The sequence below is a fragment of the Bufo gargarizans genome, chromosome 2 (assembly GCF_014858855.1).
Source record: "Bufo gargarizans isolate SCDJY-AF-19 chromosome 2, ASM1485885v1, whole genome shotgun sequence".
In the NCBI taxonomy this organism is placed as follows: domain Eukaryota; kingdom Metazoa; phylum Chordata; class Amphibia; order Anura; family Bufonidae; genus Bufo; species Bufo gargarizans.
Genome location: NC_058081.1, coordinates 30,540,314 through 30,562,675, shown reverse-complemented (window position 1 = coordinate 30,562,675; position 22,362 = coordinate 30,540,314). Strand labels below are relative to the sequence as shown.

Below are 22,362 nucleotides of genomic sequence, written 5' to 3'. Positions count from 1 at the left end.
TACTGACACGAACAGCACACAGGGCCAGATTTATCATTACACTTACATCTTACTCCACTTTTACATATGTCTAAAGTCACTTTTGGCTAAGTCAGATTTATTAATGGTCCTTTGATAAATGTGGTTTGACGGTAGAAGTTCATCCTTCAGTAAGCGGCTTTACAAAAGTCGCACGTCTTTACGAAAAAGCCGCATGTTCTATTAAAAAGTCGCATAACATAAGCATGATCAGCGCTGGGGTGAAATTGCGCAATTTTTTGCGACTTTTTTAAATTGTCGCAATAGTAAATCTGTCTAGAAATTCATTTAAATAAGAAAACACGCCCACTTTCAGAAAACTGGCGAGCATAGCGCAGAGCCAAAAAAGTCGTAAATTCTTGCGCAGTTTTAGCGATTGGGCAAAAATTTGCGACTTTTTCATTCCATTATTTTGACTTGAGCTAATGATAAATCTGGCCCACAGTGTGCTGTCTGCTTTTTTTTTCAGCCCCATTGAAATGAATGGGTCCACATGCAATCCACAAAAAATGCGGATGGAATGCATACCAAAAATACTGTCGTGTGAATGGGGCTTTATTCTGATATCTCTCCCTCATTGGAAGTCATTGGAATGGTAGTGTGTATGTTGCATGATAGACCATCACGACATTTTTCATGAAAGGTCTCCATTTCAGAGATCCAATAGTCTGGAGTCTTAGTCTGGTGTCTAGAAGCTCAGTGTTGCTTTGTATGGTGTCCAGTGATCATGTATTTGGAGAAAAATTTGGTTCTTAAGCTCTTAGCATGTGATGTTCCTCAAGATCAGATTTATGGTGGATCTGTTTTTTATCTACCATTTATTTACCATCTTTTTATCAAGGCATATTTCTTATTTCACCTGGTCACTGAATATGCTTTATATGTCTTTGATTACAGGTGAAAACAGCACATCGTGACATCCCTCCTGTTCAGCAAGCAACTGCACTAATGACAGCCAAAGCTTATCAGTCAGGTGGAAATTATCTCCACATTGGTATCACTGCTTCAGAAGTCAAACCCGGGGACAATCTTGTTGTAAATTTCAATATTCGTAATGTGAACCCGGCCATCCAGAACCAGATACAACACTTCACCTACCTGGTAAAAAGTTTCAACATTTTGCACAACAAAACACTGTTATACTCAGGGTGGATTCTCGGGAATATTTATCAACATAGTAACTCTGCATCGTTGACAGAAATTGTAGAATGTTGGGTTGAAATGTTGCTGCTATTTATATTTTTGGAGAACTTTGATTTCAGTATGCACTGAAGTCCAATAGACCAGGACACTGTTGTCTTGCACCCAGCTATACGCTGGGATAATTAAGGGATTATGCTGCTTACATCTTTTGCAATGTGAGATCTGTTTTGTGACCAGTTGTATCCAAGTCTGAATCTCTACCTACGGTATTCATCCTTTTAGATCATGAACAAGGGCAGGATACTGAAAGCTGACAGACAACCTAGGTTTCCTGGACAGGCTTTGGTTACTATGTCTCTCCCTATCAAGGAAGAATTCATTCCATCCTTCCGTCTAATTGCTTATTACATTGTTGGAAACGAGATTGTCTCCGATTCTATTTGGGTGGATGTAACCGACTCATGCATGGGAACGGTGAGGAAACATATCCATAATAAAAAATATTGTTGGTCATGTAATAAAAGTAGTTGCCTTATAATATATGCAGAGTAAAATTGTCACCTGCGCTAAGAGTATATTTGCTAACTCAAATATGTTATACCTTGAAACAGCTGTTGGTGACAGGTCATACAGAAAGAGACAACAAAGTCCAAAGCCCTGGTTCATCCATGAAACTGAAACTGCAAGCAGATCACAGGGCTAGTGTGGGACTGGTGGCTGTAGACAAAGGTGTATATGTGCTGAACAAAAAATTTAAGATCTCCCAAAAGAAGGTGAGGAAGTTATCATAAACCACATAAGAAATATTCATCATATGAAAGTGAGACAACTAGTCCATTCCTGATCAAACGTACTCATGTCTGCCTTACTAGGTGTGGGATGCCGTGGAGAAATCAGACATTGGCTGCACATCTGGAAGTGGAGCCAATAGTATGGAGGTGTTTTATGATGCTGGTTTGGCCCTGCAATCAAGTTTCAAAGCAACAACCCAACAGAGATCAGGTAATGGAGATCCTAATTAAATTATTATGTTATTTCTTCAGATGAGACGTACTTTTTTAATTTGAAGGCTTGTAGAGTAGGAGAGTGTCAAGAGACCAATAGAATGAAAAGGCCGGAGAGACAAAAGAGAAGTCCTAAAAGAGATTGTATGAAAAGGGGATAGGTAGTGGAAGGTACAGACATGGGGGAAATTCAGAAGGATAGACTATGAAGTGTTAGTAGAGGAGATGTATGGGAGAACATATGAAGGTAAGCGTGTGAAAGATGATTAGATCAGAAGAGCGTAGAATCCAGGGAGAAGTCTTGAAGGAAAAAATAGAAAGAGGTGGTACGAGTAAAGGAGGAAAAATAAATGGAAAGTCCTGAAAGAGAAAATACAAAGGGAGCTTGAGAGAGGTCCTAAGGACAAAAGAGTGACATTTGCGTAAGTAGTGGGAAGAATCAAGGGGGAAGTCTAAAAGGTGAGAATTTCATGGGTTGTAAAGAGAAGAGTCTTAGGAATACAAAGAGTATACAAGTAGAGGTGAGAAAAATAAAGTGACAAGTCATGAACATGAAGGGGTAATGAGTAGTGTAGGGGAGAGACATAAGAGAAGTCCCTAAAATAAACCTGATCATTCACATTAGAAGTTGTCAATGTCAACAAATTAATTGAATTTTGTGTGCTGATGACGGCAGGTGTATTTTCCACATCATATGTTTATCCTTTTTACCTATGTTTTTTCCATCAGAACTACAATGTGAAGTCCGTGCTGCTCGAAAGCGCCGCTCCTCTGCACAACTGCTTGAACAGAAAACTACATACGGTGAGATGAAGAGCAATAAACAATGAACATCCATTTAATTGTTTTTCTGTTTGTCATATTAACTGGCATCTTAGTTCAGACTATTAATGCATAAATAAAATTAGGGGGGTACTATCCCTCCTTCCGGAGAGCACCTTAATCAACGTGAAGAGACTTATAGGCCATACATGCTTCTCTGGAATTCTGGGGAAAAGAGATGCTTAACAAACTCTGCCTCTAATGCCATTAAACTAAAAATAAATATAATTACAAATTGGGAGTTCAACTCTGTAACCTATAGTAAAAAAACAGCATCACTGAAATTAGGAAATATGGCTTCCACTACATAGGGTTTGTTCTGCTTTCCTACTGATCAGCACTGCAGGATAGTAGGTTAACCTAGATGGACTTTTTCATTTTTTCTAACTTTTTTCAACCTTCCTTTTTAATCACTATATAATTAATCACCTTAAGAGTCTTTGATAAAGGTAAATCGTTGATGGCATCAGCAATATCAGTTTCACATCAAATATCAAGAATTTACTCTTAAGCTAACAGCTTCCTCGACGTTGGTTGGCGTTTCTCCTCCTTAGTCATGGTTTATTAAATGAATCATCTCTTTAGTTTATGTGGATGCAGCTTTAGATGTGTTCTGATTAGAAATTAAAACTTACTTTTTTCAGCCTCCAAGTATAATGAGCCAGTGAGGAAATGCTGTATTGATGGCATGCATACTAATCCAATGGGACACAGCTGTGAAATACGAGCATTGAACATCTTGGAAGGCAAAGAATGCGTGGACGCTTTCTTGGACTGCTGCAACTACATTGAACGGAAGAAGAAGGAGGAGGGAGATCTAAAAGTACAAGATGAACTAGGCAGAAGTAAGAAGTGCAAATTCCATGGAATTTGGAAAATGTACAGTAGAATGTAGACCCTTTATAAAGTTATATCCACTGTAAGAGGCCATCTATTATAAGGGCCTTCCTAGCTTATAACATCTGTTATAATACACTTGTTTGTTCTTCTCCATGTTGTTTCTTTGGTTGTTACTTGTTATTGCTTCTTCAGGGTGGGTTTTTATTCATTTTCTAGAACATGGTTTTGGTTTTTCCAAAAGCACCAGAGAGTTGTTGAGTCATAAGACTCTCTTCTGTATATGATGGGTGAGATGTACATTGGAGACATCACCTTCAAAATCTTGGAAAAATATTTTAAATGGAATAGCATCAATGAAGATATTTTTTCACAAGACTTAAATATATCTCCAGTACATGACATTTAAAGGTTGCTGCCATTTACAGCAGATAGACTCAATGATCAACAAGCTTTGCTCTCTCCAAATATTTTTTAAAATTACTAGCACAGCCGAAGGTTGTAAATGTCATAGTATAAATGCTGCCCTATACAAGGCCTATCTCTCTCCGGTGAATTAGTTTTGCTAATAAAGATTTAGCTGAAATATTACTTCCAAAATATCTAGATTCAAACATGCTGCATTTTCTTCTTCAGGTGATGAGGATGACGAATATATGCCAGATGCTGATATTATCTCAAGAACAGAGTTTCCAGAGTCATGGTTCTGGAAAATAGAATTAATGACAGAAAAAGCTGATAATAATGGGTAATTGAATGATTGACTCACATAAAGGATATATCACATACATTTTTTTAAATAGTAAAGTAGTCATGATATACTATGAAGGTGTAATTCTCTTCTACTTCTATATGGGATCTAGGAGATACAGTCATTTTTCCACAAAAGAGAATTAAATAAGATGTTGAACATGGAAGAGAGAAGTCCTGTTGCCGGGGCAGATTGGGAACCTAATGTGGCCCTGGAAAAAAATACCTAAAAGTGGCCCCATATTCTAGGAGGGTCTAAATTGACAGGGGACAGGGCAACAAAAGTAGGAGGGTCAGCTACACCATAGCGCAAAATACCACATACCACAGTGCCACACGGCATATTGTCCCAAAAGCTGGCCAAAAATATAGTTCCTTTTCTTTCCTTCTCTTCCAGTTGTCTCTGATTAAGATATGGAACAGGATGCTTAGTTGTGAGATGCGGGACATAGTTGAATTCAAGAGGGCATTTCGCTGGCCAGGAGTTAATTACCTGAACCAGCCAGCGGCAGAGATGGGGGCTTGGGCGGACCCCTGGGCATTGGCCCACCAGGAAATTTCCCTGTAAGGTCTATGGCCAATCGGTTCCAGCCTGTAGCAGTAGCCAAATATTGTTCCGCATTATGGTGACAGTTTTTGCTACTCAAACAGAAGTAGATAAACAAAAATGACCCAGGGTATCCCCAGGGCGGGTAAGGAACAGTGCCCACCCTTGATAGCCACAGGGGATACACCTAAAGTGTAACTCGGTAAAAGCTCCCGAGTGAAATAGCAGAAACAAATGGAGAGAGAGCTCATATTACCAAAAATATATAAATTTTATTACAATATGTTAAAAATAACAGAAAAAAGAGAGAAGTAGGTTAATACATGAGATGCCGTAAAGCAAGGTGATGAGAGCGGAGAACAAAAAGAGCGCCACCCTGGGAGGAAAAAGCACACGGATATAAAAATAGAAAGATCTAATATACAATGATATCTAACATGGGAAAAGAGAATCTTGGGTACAGTGCCCAACCCATGAAATAAGTAGATGGATAATGAAACCATACAATATCAGGTAAAGCGAGGTCAACTCATGCACCCCCACTGGGAACAAATGCAGACGCATAAAGATGGAAGTATATAGCGTAAGAGGCAAAGTGCAGGTGGACAAAAAAGACCACACAGCCAGCGGGGGGCAATGGGGGACCAGAGCTCACCTGAATGAACCGAGTGCAAAGAAACCCAGGGTGGCGCTACCCCAGAAGTAGTTTGTGTATGTTTCACCACCCTACACCTTTAATGAACCTTGGGTCAATTTCCAATGCTGCACTTTGCTAAGATTGCAGTTTCTCCATAGAATCCTGCATAGGTTCTTACAACCCAGTGGCACAGGGGATGGGACCAACTATAGAGGGACATTCCAAGGGACTTGTAGCAGGTGCATGGACTACCTCAATGGTACATACCCTATAGGTGGGGGGTTCAGTGGCTTGAATTTGAGAATCCCTCTTTTTTGACCCCAGCTCCTGTTTTGCTACAAGGCCACTGATGTGTCCTATGGCTATTAATAATGCATGTGATATATCCTGCAAAAGAGATGCTTCCATGGTTGCTGTTGTCCAGATTCACCCTGAGAGCTACCAAGTGGCCCTCAACTTGTTAGTTGGTACATGTAGAAGTCAATATTTAAGAACATGAGAATGATAAAACATTATATGATATAGGGGGAGAATGATCAAAACTGGTACAAAGGAAAACTAGATTAGTTGCCTATTGCAACCATTCAGATTCGGCCTTTCATTTTTCAGACCTCCTTTGGAAAATGAAAGGTTCAATCTGATTGGTGGCTTTGGGCAACTAAACCAGTTTTCTTTTTTTATCAGTTTTGATAACTCTACCTCATAACCACTGATGATTTTTTAATCTCTTTAGAATTTCTACCAAGATTCTTAACGTCTTCTTAAAAGATTCTATTACTACTTGGGAGATCCTGGCTGTGAGTCTCTCTCAAAATAAAGGTAACTAACTAAAAATAAAAAGTTTTCCGTATTTTCTATGATCAGTTATCAGGCCACACAATGTCTGAGGAAATAACCTAAGTTGTCTTGAAAGCTCCCATCTTCTGTTTTTTTTTTCAGAGATATTATATCAACGCATTTTAAGTGTCTACTTGTAGACAGGACAAGATCCACTAAATATCATGGTTATTACAAATGTTCCCAGTTTTATTTTAGTCACATTCATCCTAGATAAAATAATATGGCCAACTTATCATGTTTCACCTGTCTTGTTCCATCCAAGAAATGCCTAATTTCTTAAAGGGAGTCTGTTTCCAGGGAATTCACTGACAAAATAATGATACCTTTCACTAAGCAATCCATTGCTTCATTCAGGAAAAAAAGTACTTTTAATCCATATGCAAATGAGTTGTTAAGTGCACCAAAGGCAGGCCCAAGCCACTTGTGCACCATTGCTCCTCCTGCTTCCTCTGCCAGCCCCTCCTTCTCCTTCATGATTGGCTTGACTACTCATTTGCATATGGATTCAAAGTACTTTTTCTCCAGAATGAAGCAACAGATCATTGCATTCAGCTGATCTGGCCGTACAAGGCATTGTGCCTGGTTTATTAGTGAATTTCCTGGTGACAGACTCCCTTTAAAGGTCATGGTCAGAAACCATAGTGTACATTATGCAACATTAGGAGTTAATACAATCTAATGTATAAAATGAGAAATAAAGAGGGTTTCTGTCTTGTACTTAGGTCTTTGTGTAGCCAAGCCTTATGAAATCCAGGTAATGAAGGAATTCTTCATTGACCTGAAGCTTCCATATTCCGTGGTGAGAAATGAACAGGTGGAAATACGAGCCATACTTTACAACTATGGCACTCAAAAGATCAAGGTGAGAAATGACTTTTGAAGTTCCTCCAACTACATGAGCAATTCATAACTTTCATGAGTCTGTTTGTCTTTATTAAATTAATCATAGAATATCATGGATTATCACTAAACTCCATCCAATCGGCTTTTGACATTTCATCACCTTCCCTAAAAAATTGTACTCAAATACATATCCTTTGGCACAGCTCCATTAGAATAGGTTCATTCTTCTTCTTCATTCTTCATAACTGAGTCTATTCCAAATATTCCATATGTACAGTATCTGTATTTCCATATTCCTTTACTCATTGTATTAACCTCAAATTTTTTAATCTTAGGTACGAGTGGACCTTACTCACAATCCAGAATTTTGTAGCCTGGCTACGGCCAAGGCAAAATTTCGGCAGACTATCGAGATTCGCCCTCAGTCTTCTACTGCTGTTCCTTTTATTCTTGTCCCATTGAGCACGGGTTTTCATTATGTGGAGGTGAAGGCTGCCGTTCTTGGACAGTTTGTGTCAGATGGTGTCAAAAAGAAACTGAAAGTTGTGGTAAGTAAGGGTGAAGTATGTCTATATCTATGTGGGGAAAACATCAATTATTATAAACTTAAAGAATAGAATCAATGCTTATTGGAAAGTCGGATCTAGATTCATAGGAAGCCACTTCCAATAGGTGGTGCCATGGTGGAGACATGGGTCTCTTTCTTGGGAGATACCTCTTTGCATATTTGTTTCCCATGGAGCATTGCCAATAAATCTCCATATCATTAAGTAATTCCAGTAAGTGTCCATACAGGACTGGTCTCTTTAAGATTCAGCACCCTGCCTAAGCCACTTCCAAGGCATCTCAATGAGCCAGCCAGAATCCTACTCTGTACTGATGAGGAGCAAGCACCTAGAAATAGCTGTCCACAGATGGATATTTGGACTGGCTATATTCGCCTGTCAAATTCCAAGGCTTGTCGGAAAGTCGGATCTTGGCTTGTAGGGAGCCACTTTCAATAGGTGGCGCTGGCAAGATGGTTCGCCCTCTTTCTTGGGAAATACCTCTTTTCATAATTGATAAAATAGAAATTCAATTGAAAGAAACTTGCAATTAGCATCTTTAAACCTATTTGTTTGTGCCATAAACACTCAAACTTAATTTTAATAATTTAGACAAGCAACAAGATGGGTGTGATTTCTATATTCTACCTCAACAAAGATGTCTGACAGTTCTAAAAAATACAGTATCCAAAAGTTTTTGGCACTTTACACAACAACGCCTTTCCTTCAGTTGTTAATTCAAGATTAATTGCAGTCATGTAACTATATAGTGTACGAGTAAATTATTGTGTATAGTAGGCTAGCGTGACATATCTCTATGCATCGCTCACACACTCAAAGACAATTTTTTAAAATTCTTATTTTGTCTTTCAGGCTGAAGGCATTCGTATTACAAAATATGTAAAATCAGTGATACTGGAACCACAGATCAAAGGAATAGGTAAGTCCAGGACTGTAGAGTCAGACTACACATAGGGTGTAGTCTGTTACCATGGAGATTCATGGGTCTGTGTAGGAGCTGTATTCACAAGAGAGTAGGATACTTTTGATGAAGACTCTTTGCAGAATTGCTTCATTTTATTATTTCAGATGCACTGGAACAATAGAATTGGTTTCTAGAGTGTACATTCTGTATGTTTAGCATAGGCATGCGCAGCCTATTGCATTAGGGTGTGCACCCTAAAGCACAAACACACGCCAGGCGAGTGTGTATGTTTGTATGTATGTGTATATATTATATACAGATACACACAACACACACACACATCCAGTACAGACCAAAAGTTTGGACACACCTTCTCATTCAAAGAGTTTTCTTTATTTTCATGACTATGAAAATTGTAGATTCACACTGAAGGCATCAAAACTATGAATTAACACATATGGAATTATATACATAACAAAAAAGTGTGAAACAACTGAAAATATGTCATATTCTAGGTTCTTCAAAGTAGCCACCTTTTGCTTTGATTACTGCTTTGCATACTCTTGGCATTCTCTTGATGAGCTTCAAGAGGTAGTCACCTGAAATGGTCTTCCAACAGTCTTGAAGGAGTTCCGAGAGATGCTTAGCACTTGTTGGCCCTTTTGCCTTCACTCTGCGGTCCAGCTCACCCCAAATCACCACTGTCACTTTAAGTGCTGATAACTTTAAAACGCTTTGACTCATCCAGGTTGTTCTTGTCACATATTGTACTTCATGACACTGGTAAAATGAAGTAAAAAAAATTTTTTTTGCACAAAATAATACCTAATTTACCCCAAAATTGGAAAAATTAGCAAATTTCAAAGTTTCTGTTTCTCTACTTCTGTAATACATAGTAATAACCCCAAAAATTGTGATGACTTTACATTCCCCATATGTCTACTTCATGTTTGAATTATTTTGGGAATTATATTTTATTTTTTGGGGATGTTACAAGGCTTAGAAGTTTAGAAGCAAATCTTGACATTTTTCAGAATTTTACAAAAAAACTATTTTTAGGGACCAGTTCAGGTCTGAAGTCACTTTGCGAGGCTTACATAATAGAAACCACCCAAAAATGACCCTATCTAAGAAACTACACCCCTCAAGGTATTCAAAACTGATTTTAGATACGTTGTTAACCCTTTAGGTGTTGCACAAGAGTTATTTGCAAATGGGGATGAAATTTGAGAATTTCATTTTTTTGTCTAATTTTCAATTTTTGCCCATTTTTTCCACTAACAAAGCAAGGGTTAACAGCCAAACAAGACTGTATCTTTATTGCCCTGACTCTGCCGTTTACAGAAACACCCAATATGTGGCCGTAAACTACTGCGGGGCGTAGAGTGAAAGGTGCACCGTTTGGTTTTTGGAGGGCTGATTTTTATGGACCGGTTTATTTACACCGTGTCCTGTTTCAACCCCCCTGATGCACCCCTGGAGTAGAAACTCCCTAAAAGTGACCCCATCTAAGAAACTACACCCCTCAAGGTATTCAAAACTGATTTTACATACGTCGTTAACCCTTAAGGTGTTGCACAAGAGTTATTGGCAAATGGGGATGAAATTAGAAAATTTCATTTTTTTGCCTTATTTTCCATTTTAACCCATTTTTTCCACTAACAAAGCAAGGGTTAACAGCCAAACAAGACTGTATCTTTAAGGAGAGAAGGTAGGTTATTGGTGGCTCACCTGGTCAGTACAATGTGTAGGTGCTCTGGTTCTGGACTGATTCACCCAATCAGGAGGAGGTTTATAACAATAAAAGTATATAGTGGAAAAACCGGCACTCTACATCTATCAATAATGCTAGGGAGGCAGTATGTGGGATAGTAAAATATATATTTATTTTTGTAAGGGTACGTTTTTTAGGAATGGGAAATAAAGAGGCTACCTCTTTATTTCCCATTCCTAAAAAACGTACCCTTACAAAAATAAATATATATTTTACTATCCCACATACTGCCTCCCTAGCATTATTGATAGATGTAGAGTGCCGGTTTTTCCACTATATACTTTTATTGTTATAAGACTGTATCTTTATTGCCCTGACTCTGCCGTTTACAGAAACACCCAATATGTGGCCGTAAATTACTGTACGGCCTCACTGCGGGGCGTAGAGTGAAAGGTGCACCGTTTGGTTTTTGGAGGGCTGATTTTTTATGGACCGATTTATTTACACCGTGTCCTGTTTCAACCCCCCTGATGCACTCCTGGAGTAGAAACTCCCTAAAAGTGACCCCATTTTGGAGACTATGGGATAAGGTGGCATTTTTGGGGGACTATTTTTAGGGAAAATATGATTTTTGGTTGCTCCATATTACGTATATGTGAGGCAAGGTTACCAAAAATTGAAATTCTGAAATGTCATCTCCATTTGCCATTAACTGTTGAGCTTTGAGGGTTAATAAAGTTTGTATAATCAGTTTTGAACACCTTGAGGGGTGTAGTCTCTTAGATGGGGTCACTTTTAGGGAGTTTTTACTCTAGGGGGGCATCAGGGGGGCTTCAAAAGCGACATGGTGTCAATAAAAAAGGCCATCAAAATCGGCTTTTGAGAAACCATGTCGGTCCTTTCCTTTTGCAGCCTCCCTTTTACTGATACAGCAGTTTACGACCACAAATGTGGCATTTCTGTAAACTGCAGTATCATGGTAATAAATATTAACTTTTGTTTGGTTGTTAACCCTTGTTTTGTTACCGGAATAAACGGATTGAAATGGAAAAGTGCCAAAAATTGTGTTTTTGGCACCTTTTTTTTTTATTTTTTAACCGTCTTAATCTGGGGGGTTAGGTCATGGGATATTTTTATAGAGGAGATTCTTACGGACGTGGCGATACCTAATAAGTCTACTTTTTTTACAATTATTTAGGTTCTTGACTATATTATCCTTTTTGATACAAAAATAAATTTTTTGTATCTCTAAAGTCTTAGTGTCATTTTTTTATTTATTTTTTATCCGATTATATTATGTGGGGGCTCATTTTTTGCAGGACGAGCGGACGGTTTTATTGGCACTATTTTGGGGGCTATATGACTTTTTGATCGCTTGCTATTAAATTTTTTGTTATGTTTGGTGACAAAAAAATCTTTTTTTGCACCCTTTTTTTTGACCGTGTTAATCTGGGGGGTTAGGTCATGGGGTATTTTTATAGAGGAGATTATTACCGACGCGGCGATACCTAATATGTCTACTTTTAATAAATTATTTTAGTTTTTTTTGGGTGTCTCAAGTCTGAGAACCAGTTTTTTTATCCGATGTCAGTGCTAAATTGGGATATAAATTTAGTACTCCATGGAAGTGAGATACTCCCTGAAGCAACCAATAATACAGAGGCCCGGATGATCGGGGCACGTGTCACATTGAGTAGTGGTGTCCTTCCGTATCCCCCTCCTGTGACACACTCTGCACCTTTTTTGGGTTCGTCCCTTCTTTCCAGTATGGGGGACCACACCTGGAAAGTGTTGGCCAGGGACGATCCGGGCGCCTACAGTTCCCGAGGTACTCCGGCCTGCTCTTTCCCGGTCCGAAAAGATCAGGGCCTTGAGGACTGCATCATAGAACTGGAGGAATATCCCTGTGCTGCCAGCGCTTCGGGATAGTACAAAAGAGTTGTACATGGCAACCTGTACCAAGTAGACCGCAACTTTTTTGTACCATGCCCGGGTTTTGCGCATGGTGTTATATGGCTTGAGGACTTGATCATAGAGATCAACTCCTCCCATATACCGATTGTAGGCGACGATACAATCGGGCTTGAGGACCGTTGCCACAGTACCTCGCACAGGGACAGGGGTGATGCCGTTACCATGAATTGTGGACAGCATAAGGACATCCCTCTTGTCCTTATACCTAACCAGCAACAGGTTTCCAGTGGTAAGGGCACGGGTCTCACCCCTGGGGATAGGTACCTGAAGGGGGAGGGCAGGTAGGCCGCGTAGATTTTTCCGCACGGTCCCACAAGCGAACGTGGATCTGGCGGCAAGGGACTGGAACAAGGGGATACTGGTATAAAAGTTATCCACGTACAGGTGGTAACCCTTATCCAGCAGTGGGTACATACACAAGTTTCCCGGTAACACCCAGAGTGGGGGGACATTCTGGGGGTTGAATCCGGGAATCTCGCCCCTTGTATATACGAAATTTGTAAGTGTACCCTGAGGTACTCTCACAAATTTTGTATAGCTTCACGCCATACCTCGCCCGCTTGGAGGGCACATACTGGCAGAAAATGAGTCTCCCCTTGAACGCAATGAGAGACTCATCAACCACGACCTCCCTTCCAGGTACATAGGCCTCCATGAATTTGGCCCCAAAGTGATCGATGACCGGCCGTATCTTATACAGGCGGTCATGGGCAGGATCACCTCGGGGGGGACATGCTGCATTATCGGAATAATGTAGACATTTACGGATGGCCTCAAACCGGGAGCGTGTCATGGCCGTACTGTAAAGTGGGGTCTGGTAGAGGACGTCCCCACTCCAGTAATGCCTGACACTGGGTTTCTTGACCAGGCCCATATGCATCACGAGGCCCCAAAATTTCCTCATTTCGGCTGCACTGACCGGCGTCCAGCCACAGGGCCTGGCCAAAAAGGAGCCCGGGTGTTGAGCGACAAACTGTTGGGCGTACAGATTAGTCTGCTCCACCATCAGATTTACCAGTGGGTCACTGAAAAAATGACAAAAAAAGTCATATTTAGTGTAGCCCACTGTGGAAATCTGGATTCCTGATTGGCCTACAAAATCAGGAATCACGGGCTTGTATCGCTCTGGGCTACACCAGACAAGTTCACCGGCAGGGTGCTCCGGTGGATTTAACTGGTGGGCTGGGAAACCAGTACGAGCCCCAGAGCTGCTCGTACTAGGCTGGGCCACAGGGTCCCTAACATGGCGGTCCCCTTGCTCCACCTGGCGGCGTCTCCGCCGCCTTGGGGGCTCATCATCATCGCTAGATGATGAAGAGGATGCTGATGATAACAGGAATGTGGGGTCATCCTCGTCCTCACTGGGACTCTCGGAGTCGGAGGCAAGCTGGGCGTGTGCCTCCTCAGCCGAGAACGTCCAGCGGGCCATAGGGGAGTGTGTGTCTGCGTGTGTATGTGCGTGTGTGGAAATCTTTATTTTGTGTGCGTGTGTGTTCGCGGACTTAACCCTAAAACTAAAAAAAAACAAAAAATAAATAAAAAAAAGGCCAAAAAAAAATAAAAAAATAAAAACCACTGATCAACCGTCCGAAGTTGATTAGCAGTGGGGTGTGCGATGCGCTAACAGTGGCCGGAGGCTAAGAGTGCCGGCAACAGTCAGCGTACACAAAAAAAATAAAAATCCTGCACCCCAAAAAAGTGGGGGGGAAGGGCAGGGGGGGCAAGAGGCAGCACCCCCGGGGGGTCTAGGGTCACACAGCTGTGCTGTGGACCCCAGACACCCTAACTTAGGGTGATGCAATTAAAAGTTCAGAAACTAACTTTCCCTTTTTTTCCCCTGCCTAACCCAAACTTTCCCTATGCTGTCCCTGATGGGGGCACCCCATGTACCTGATGGGGTGCTAGGGGCACAGATCGGGTCCTGGGGGCACATATCGGGGTGCTGGCAGCGATGGCGGACACACGTGCAGGCAGCTCCTCTCTCCTCGGCTCCAGAACACAAAAGGAGGAGGAGAGGAGCGCCTGCCTCTTTTGAATCTGCCGCCGGACCGCCCACAGACCAATCAGAAGCGATCCTGAGTGGTGATGTCACCATCACCACTCAGGGTCGCTGGATGGTGATTGGTGGGGTGAAATCACACCACCATCACCATCCTGTTCCGGGTTATCAGGCCTTTAGAGACCCGAATAACCCGGAAACGCAGAAAACCGCAGGTCTGAATTGACCTGCGGTTTTCTGCGATCGCCGACATGGGGGGGTCACAGGACCCCCCGGCGCATTTAGCCTAGGTGCCTGCTCAATGATTTAAGTACCAGGACATCATGACCGGTACGTCATGTGTCCTGAAGAGGTTAAGCCGCGTCTCTGCATAGTTTCACAGAATTTTTTTTAGATTTCTCACTTTACTATAATGCTCAGATAACAGACCTCCCCTCCACCCGTAGTGCCCATAAGTATAATGCCCTCTGTATAATTATAATATATACTGGCCCCTATGTGTTATTATTATTCTTAATATTATAATGGCCACCTCTGTATTAGGCTCCATGCACACGTCCGCAGAATGTGTCCGCGTCCATTCCGCAATTGTGCTCTTCGCATCCGCATTTGCTGCTGACAAGAATAGGCAGTTCTATGGGGGTGCCGGCCGGGTGTATTGCGGATCCGCAAAACACTACAGACAAGTGAATGGACCCTAATAGTAATAATGATGGTACCCTTCAGCCCCTCCAGCATACAGTCCCATGTAAAATACACCACTCCCTGCCTTTAGCCCCTCCAACATACAGTCCCATGTAAAATACAAAACTCCCCCTGCCTTCAGCCCTTCCAGCATACAGTCCCCATGTAAAATAATATCACCCCTCCTGCCTTCAGCCCCTCCAGCATACAGTCCCATGTAAAAAACATCATTTTCTCTGCCTTCAGCCCCTCCAGCATACAGTCCCCATGTAAATAGTATCACTTCACCCCCTCTCTTCAGACCCCTCTAACATACAGTCTCCAGTACAAGGATTATTCCTCCTCCCTTCAGCCCCTGCAAAAAGCCCCCAAGTACACATAACAGTCAATCTTCGCCTTCACATACTGACCTGCAGCTTCTGCTCCTCTCTCCAACAATGTGCTCTGTTAAATCTCCTGCACATCTTGAGTCCCTGCCCCCTGTATGATGAGACTCTGCCTCTTCCTCTGACATCATACCTCCCTGGAGCAACTCCATTCTAGCGCTCTACTGTCTCATAGGCTTCAGACCACTAGCCTGAAGCCTATGTGAAGGATCGCATCAGGAGTTGGCAGATGGCAGTGCAGCACGGAGGTGATGATTATGGTGTGCCCAGGCACACCCGGCACACCCCGTGCACACGCCTATGATGTTTAGTGTTACATTAGATTACTAAGAGCAAAAGTTGAATTGCTCCTGGCAAATATTGCTTTATACTGTAGGCCGCAATAAAATATTGTCATATGAAATAATAGTCCTGAGACACTTTTTTCTCTTTTCTATTCTTAAATCTACCAATGATAACATTAAGGGGGAGATTTATCAAACTGGTGTAAAGTAGAACTGGCCTAGCTTCCAAAGGAGCTGTGAAAAATGAAAGGTGAAATATGATTGGTTGCTATAGGCAACTAAGCCAGTTCAACTTTACACCAGTTTCTTCCCCCTAAGTCATTAAACTTCCCTGTGTTCATAAATGAAGCATTATACATGATGTATTTTCCATCTGTTGTCTATCTCCAATAGATGGTGTTCAGGAAGTGCTTGTGTCTCCACTGAATGAGAAAAACATTGTACCTAAATCGGATGTTGAAACAATTGTGACTTTCCAAGGTAAAAAAAAAAAACATATCACTTATTACACTTGTGCCACAACCATGGGGCATGCATGACCATGCTGCTCTTCCCCAGAGCCCTGCTGCTAAAATGGACACTAGCCATAAGGAGGTAGGTAAAATCTAGTCCAGCTCATAGCATTTTGTCAAACTAAAAAGTGCCCTATGGTGCTCCAATAACATGCAAATGTTGGTGAAACCTATGAGGAGACAGTTCTGCCAATTGGGTTGAAGCCAGCAAAAGAATAGCCTGGTAACCTAACATCAAGAGGTACTATTCTCCACAGGTCTACCAGTACATCATGATCTACTGTTTGGCCAGTCTTGTGAAATATCTTGTGTGTCAACTTTAACCTGCTTAAACTTTTAGATCTGGCCTCCTAAAATAAAAGCCTGAAACAATGAAAACCAAAAACATAAAAATAAAGAAACAACAATCTTCATACCTGTTTAAAATGGGTTGAGCAGCTTAAAGAAGACAAAATCTCAGATGGCAGCTCTATATTTTTACCGAATAACCTTTTTAAGTGTCATTCTTCAACTCAATAATTTTTAGATTTGAGTATTATATCTTGTATCTAAAATGATGTTTTAAAAATCCATTTAGGAAACCCAATTAGCCAAATGGTGGAGAATGCGATTGATGGCTCCAATATGAATACTTTGATTGTTATTCCACGTGGTTGTGGAGAACAAAATATGATCACTATGACTCCCAGTGTAATTGCAACCTTTTACCTTGATGCAACCAACCAGTGGGAAAGAATTGGAGAGAACCGAAGAAGTGAAGCCATCAAGAACATAAAGCAGGGTAAGTAAAGGGAAAAAAAGCTAAATATTAATTTCTAAATGTTAGATATTCTGTATTTTTAACTGTATTTTTTCTTTTTTTTCTTTAGCGTTCTAGTTTTTATTAGACTTCTTACTCTTAACTCCATAGCAAAAGTTGTGGAAATTCAAATTTTTTATATTTTTAGCCTCTATGATACAGCTTGTTTTCAATAAAAATAAAATCACTAATATAAGAAGGAAATCTTAATCTTTATTTCCTTAGAAAGATGTAGCGTACTGTAGGGGCAGATGTTTATAGATCCTTCCTCATTTATAAGACTAGATTAAATGGTTTGTCTATGTCTGGCAGTAGATAAAGGTGTGGTCATATTTGCTTCGACTAAAGAGTTTAAGAAGAAGAATTTATAGAAAGGATTTACAAATGTATTGGGCGTAAATTTGCAACAACAACAACAAAAAAAGATAAGGCTTAAAAAAGACATTAGAATTTTTTAAGTTTAATTTGGAAAAGTTTTATTATTAGACCCTTCGATGTTTTTGAGTGTTTCATCCTGATTTTTATTTGACGGTCCCAAATATCTTCAAGTAAGCCATAAAAGTAAGCTTATCAGTATATAAATGGTATAAAAAATTAGGGAGTTACATTTTTACATCTGTAAATTAAGCAAGTACAATTTGTCATTTACAGAAGATTACAGATTTATGATCTAGGCCATGACCATATGATAGTATGATTACCTGATGAAAATAATTAGAAATATGCCTATATCAGGTGTATTTCAGGCACAGATTGAGGCGCAACAGCTAGTTGCACCGCAATCTGCGACTTCTTCCCACTCACGGCAGGTCTAAATAAGTGGGCATGGCGTAGGCGGGGAAGGGCCCATCTCATTAACCATTTTTTACACCTGTTTTAGGCATAGAAAAGGGTCTAAATATGAGACAGCACAGAAGATGTCTTGCATTTAGAACTGACAGAGGATCCACTCAAGTTATGTAGAAGCCGGCGGCTCTTCATAACTCCAGCGGATCCACCGCCAGTTTAGGGGTTTATTAAGATCGCAGAAAAAACTAAGATAGAAACATCCTGCACAGTATGATATACAAATGTGCGGATGTCCCTGGCCATAATATTGAAGAAAATCACAGAAATAAGATAATAATGCACTTAGGCGGGTCCTACGCTAAACCTACCTTTTTTTTGTCTATGTAGTATATGCTTGAGGGAGTGGCACCTTCAAGTGTGAATGCGCACCTATTTTATCTTGGGAGTAGCATTCCTCTGCACTTTTGCCCTTCCTATCCAATAGAGCGCCTTGATTAGGTGGTACATATGGGTGTGCTTGCTCCTCCTCCCATTGGTTGCTTGATGCACATGGAGGTGACTAGGAGCAGCACACCATATGTGCGGCGTGTGCGCTCCTGAACATAGAAGCCCAATGGCTTAGGTAGGTTTAGCGTAGGACCCGCCTGACCTAAGACCACCTTGGCGCTTGGTAGGCGGGCTCCGATGTGTTTTGATCAAAATATATTGGCTAAGTGTCTCAGATATTATCATATCAGAGTGAGGACTTTGTCCATATATAATGCTTGCATCTACTTTACTAAGTGCATTATTATCTTATTTCTGTGATTTTGTTTATTAAGATCGGCCTAAAATACTGTCCTTAATAAATGTGCCCCCAAATATTTACTATTTGTACTGTAGAATAATTAGAAACTTTATTTTGCAGGTTATGTACAGCAACTAGTCTACCGTAAACCAGATAGTTCTTATGCAGCTTTCAAAGACAGACCAGCAAGCACATGGTAAGCGTCATCTCTGTTGGTGTAGAGTATTCAAAGTTATTCAATCACCATAAAAATGTATTCTATCGTGGACATTAGGTGCTATATGAAAAAATATCAGATCATAGCAACCATATCATTCTTCACACAGACAAACACAATCTAATCAAACTAAAAACGCACAAACAGTTGTACTATCCATGTCTTTTATTGAGCATGCCGAGTAAACGTCCATAGAACAGGGAGAAAAAGAATGTGAACACTTGAGTTTAATAACCATTAGGTTACACTTTAGCACCAATCACTTCTACAAAACCTTTCCTGTAGTTGCGAATAAGACTTTCACAATAATGAGGGAGAATCTTGGACCATTTCTCCCTGCAAATGTGCTTCAGTTTATCAATATATCATGGGTGAATGCATGCATGTGCCTCTGTTATCATAGCATATTCCAAAACACAAATCTTCTCTTTCAACCATTCGTTAGATGAGTTAGGCTACTTTCACATCTGCGCTTCGGTTTCCGGTTTTGAGATCTGACAGAGGATCTCGAAACCGGACCAAAATTGTTCGATTTGATTTAAATATTATAGAAAACTGCGGCACTCCAATGTCATAGTCATCTGCCCTTCTGTTCATTTGGTCCATATAACCTAAATGACCTCTGCCTCCTTTCACAAGGTATGCAATTATATTCCATTTTCCCTATTAGGGTTAGGTCACTTTCCAGTTATATGAATCCACTGCCCGTACTTCAATCCACTCTACCCACAAAGGATAAGCTTTTTAGCTTGAAGGGGGGGGGGATTTATATCTAATTAAGGTGGAGCTAAGTTTGACCAATTGTTATGATCTGGTGAATATATATATATGTTCACTATTGGTATGAATTTATAAGCTTCATAAAGACCAAACAGGTCGAAACGTCACAGATTTCGGTGTAATAAAAGGTGAAGTTTTCTATGACATTGGAGTGCCGCAGTTTTCTATAGTATTGCAAGCCATTAAGGAGTTCTGGAGGCCAGGACTCAACACTGTGGTCACTGCCACGAAACGGAAAAGCTGGAAGGATTCAGTGAGTAATGCTGTCTTGTTCGTAATCTTTGAAGTCCATTTCATTAAACACATCAAGATGCATCCGTTCCATTAGAATGTGGTTGTGTTAAATCAAAATGGAACAAACCAGATCCTTCACTAAAAACAACGTAGTCAAAATGGAACAAACTAGATCCTTCACTAAAAACAACATGTCAATGGGTGACGGATATGTTTTTTTAGGATCCAAAAAAAACTGATCCAGCGCCATTGACTTAAATTGATTATAATGATGGATCTGATTTGTTCTGTTTTAATAACCAGACACAAAACCGCGGCTTGCAGCAGTTTTGTGTCCGGTCACAAAACCGAATGCTGCCGAAATGCATACTGATGCATCCTAAACAGAACATACGCCATTCAGAATGCACAGGATCTGAAAACTGGAATGCCAAAACGCTGATGTGAAAGTAGCCTTACTTCGTTGGTCAGCTGATAATATCACACAGACTATTCCAGGAGGTAGCGGCCTGGTGGTTCCCCTGCAGTGAAGAGATCCCTGTATAGGGTTTAAAGTGTGAATACCAGGGTACTGCTAGGATAATCTGTAAATGATTAGCCGTAAATCAAATCTGTTGACACAATGGTTCCACACCCACTACTATAACATACTATAATTGAAATAGAGGCACTGCACTCTACATCTCAATAAACAGGGTGTGTAGTCCTTGAACTGTAAGTAATGCTCTCAAATTGCAAAAGTAATTGTAAATTAGCTTTAGGATTACATTCAAATTCACACTGGAAATATGTACCTGTTTGGATAATACCCTTTCTTTGTGATCAGGCTAACTGCTTATGTAGCTAAAGTCTTTGCAATGGCTCAACCACTGGTGGACATTGAAAGCAATGTTTTGTGTGGTGCAATCAAATGGTTGACACTCCAGAAACAGAAACCAGATGGAATGTTCAAAGAAGATGCCCCAGTTATTCATCAGGAGATGGTGGTATGTATCAGCAGAGAACTTTTTTCACAGTAACTTGATTAGCTTTAGTTTGCTCTGTCAAATTTTCTTAAACGTATTCATTTTATTTTCTCCTAGGGAGCAATTAAAGGGTCTTCAGAAGATGTTGCACTTACAGCCTTTGTTCTCATTGCTATGCTGGAAAGTGAGAAGACCTGCACTGCACACGTGAACGTGAGTGTATGATCTTGATCATCTTGTAATAGAATTACAATCCAGTATATGCCAGTATTCATCTATGTCTTCAATAACTCATTATAGAATCTGAAGATGAATATTGAGAAGGCATCCAGCTTCCTGGTGGGTCAGCTCCCAGGTCTCAAAAAACCATACACCATAGCTATTACCACATACGCTCTTGCTATGGCTGGGGCAATAGACAATGCAGAGAAGCTGCTTTCTGCAACCACAGGTACTGAGGCTCAACTAATGCTTTTGATAGTCTATATGTGGCCTTACAAGACATAAATAATGTCTGGCAGTAAATTCATGTTTTAAAATGACAGATTTTAGGAACTAAAGTTCAAATTAGATATGTCTTTCATTAGGAGTAACTGACTTTTTTTTCCTTCACAAGACAAAGTTCATTGGGAGGAACCAGGGTCCCGTTTCATAACTATTGAGGCCACATCCTACGCTCTTCTGGCTATCTTGCGCTTGAAACAGTATGATCTAGCTGGACCAATTGTGCGCTGGATAAACGATCAAAGATATTATGGAGCAGTCTATGGTTCCACTCAAGTAAGTGATGACAATAATGTGATGCTTCTTCGCTATTCCTTCCTATTATGTATAATGTCTTCAATCTTTTTTATACTGTACATTAACTTTGTACAAAATTGTCTAAAACATACCTGCTCTTGTCTTCTGTAGGCTACAATTGTGATGTTCCAAGCTTTGGCTCAATATCAGATTGACATCCCATCTCTAAATGAGTTAAATATGGATGTGTCCCTCAGACTCCCAGAAAGACAGCAACCAATAAGTTATCGCATAGATCATAATAATGCCATGCTGGCACGTTCTGCTGAGGTGAGCATTGTGATGTTCAAGATGTTCAGTATACTCTGCTCAAACGAACAGAGAAAGCCCACCAGACAAGAGGACCCGTGTTCTGAAGATAGGTGTGGATCCCAGAGGTGGGACCCACATGTACAACGCATTTATAACATATTCATATGATATGTCCTTAATTTCTAAGGCGGGAATACCCCTTTGAGCCACACATGGATGGTTTTCGGGTAAGAATAGGCAAGAATTTCTGAAAACTGCTAGCTAGCTTGCTGTT

At 40.5% G+C, this 22,362-nt stretch overlaps 1 protein-coding gene across 1 annotated transcript in view; it reads left to right on the top strand.

The window, feature by feature from the left end:
• Window positions 1–22,362, top strand: part of C3 (complement C3) — a 68,574-nt gene that overhangs the window by 22,972 nt on the left and 23,240 nt on the right. The window contains exons 12-30 of the mRNA XM_044278751.1: window positions 916–1,119; window positions 1,444–1,635; window positions 1,773–1,934; window positions 2,034–2,163; window positions 2,895–2,969; window positions 3,632–3,832; window positions 4,461–4,572; window positions 6,492–6,577; window positions 7,321–7,460; window positions 7,777–7,989; window positions 8,860–8,926; window positions 16,346–16,432; window positions 17,042–17,245; window positions 18,960–19,035; window positions 20,897–21,056; window positions 21,153–21,248; window positions 21,336–21,486; window positions 21,652–21,815; window positions 21,948–22,106. Of these exons, the coding sequence (XP_044134686.1) occupies window positions 916–1,119; window positions 1,444–1,635; window positions 1,773–1,934; window positions 2,034–2,163; window positions 2,895–2,969; window positions 3,632–3,832; window positions 4,461–4,572; window positions 6,492–6,577; window positions 7,321–7,460; window positions 7,777–7,989; window positions 8,860–8,926; window positions 16,346–16,432; window positions 17,042–17,245; window positions 18,960–19,035; window positions 20,897–21,056; window positions 21,153–21,248; window positions 21,336–21,486; window positions 21,652–21,815; window positions 21,948–22,106 (2,679 nt within the window). The remainder of the gene's footprint in view (window positions 1–915; window positions 1,120–1,443; window positions 1,636–1,772; window positions 1,935–2,033; window positions 2,164–2,894; window positions 2,970–3,631; window positions 3,833–4,460; window positions 4,573–6,491; window positions 6,578–7,320; window positions 7,461–7,776; window positions 7,990–8,859; window positions 8,927–16,345; window positions 16,433–17,041; window positions 17,246–18,959; window positions 19,036–20,896; window positions 21,057–21,152; window positions 21,249–21,335; window positions 21,487–21,651; window positions 21,816–21,947; window positions 22,107–22,362) is intronic.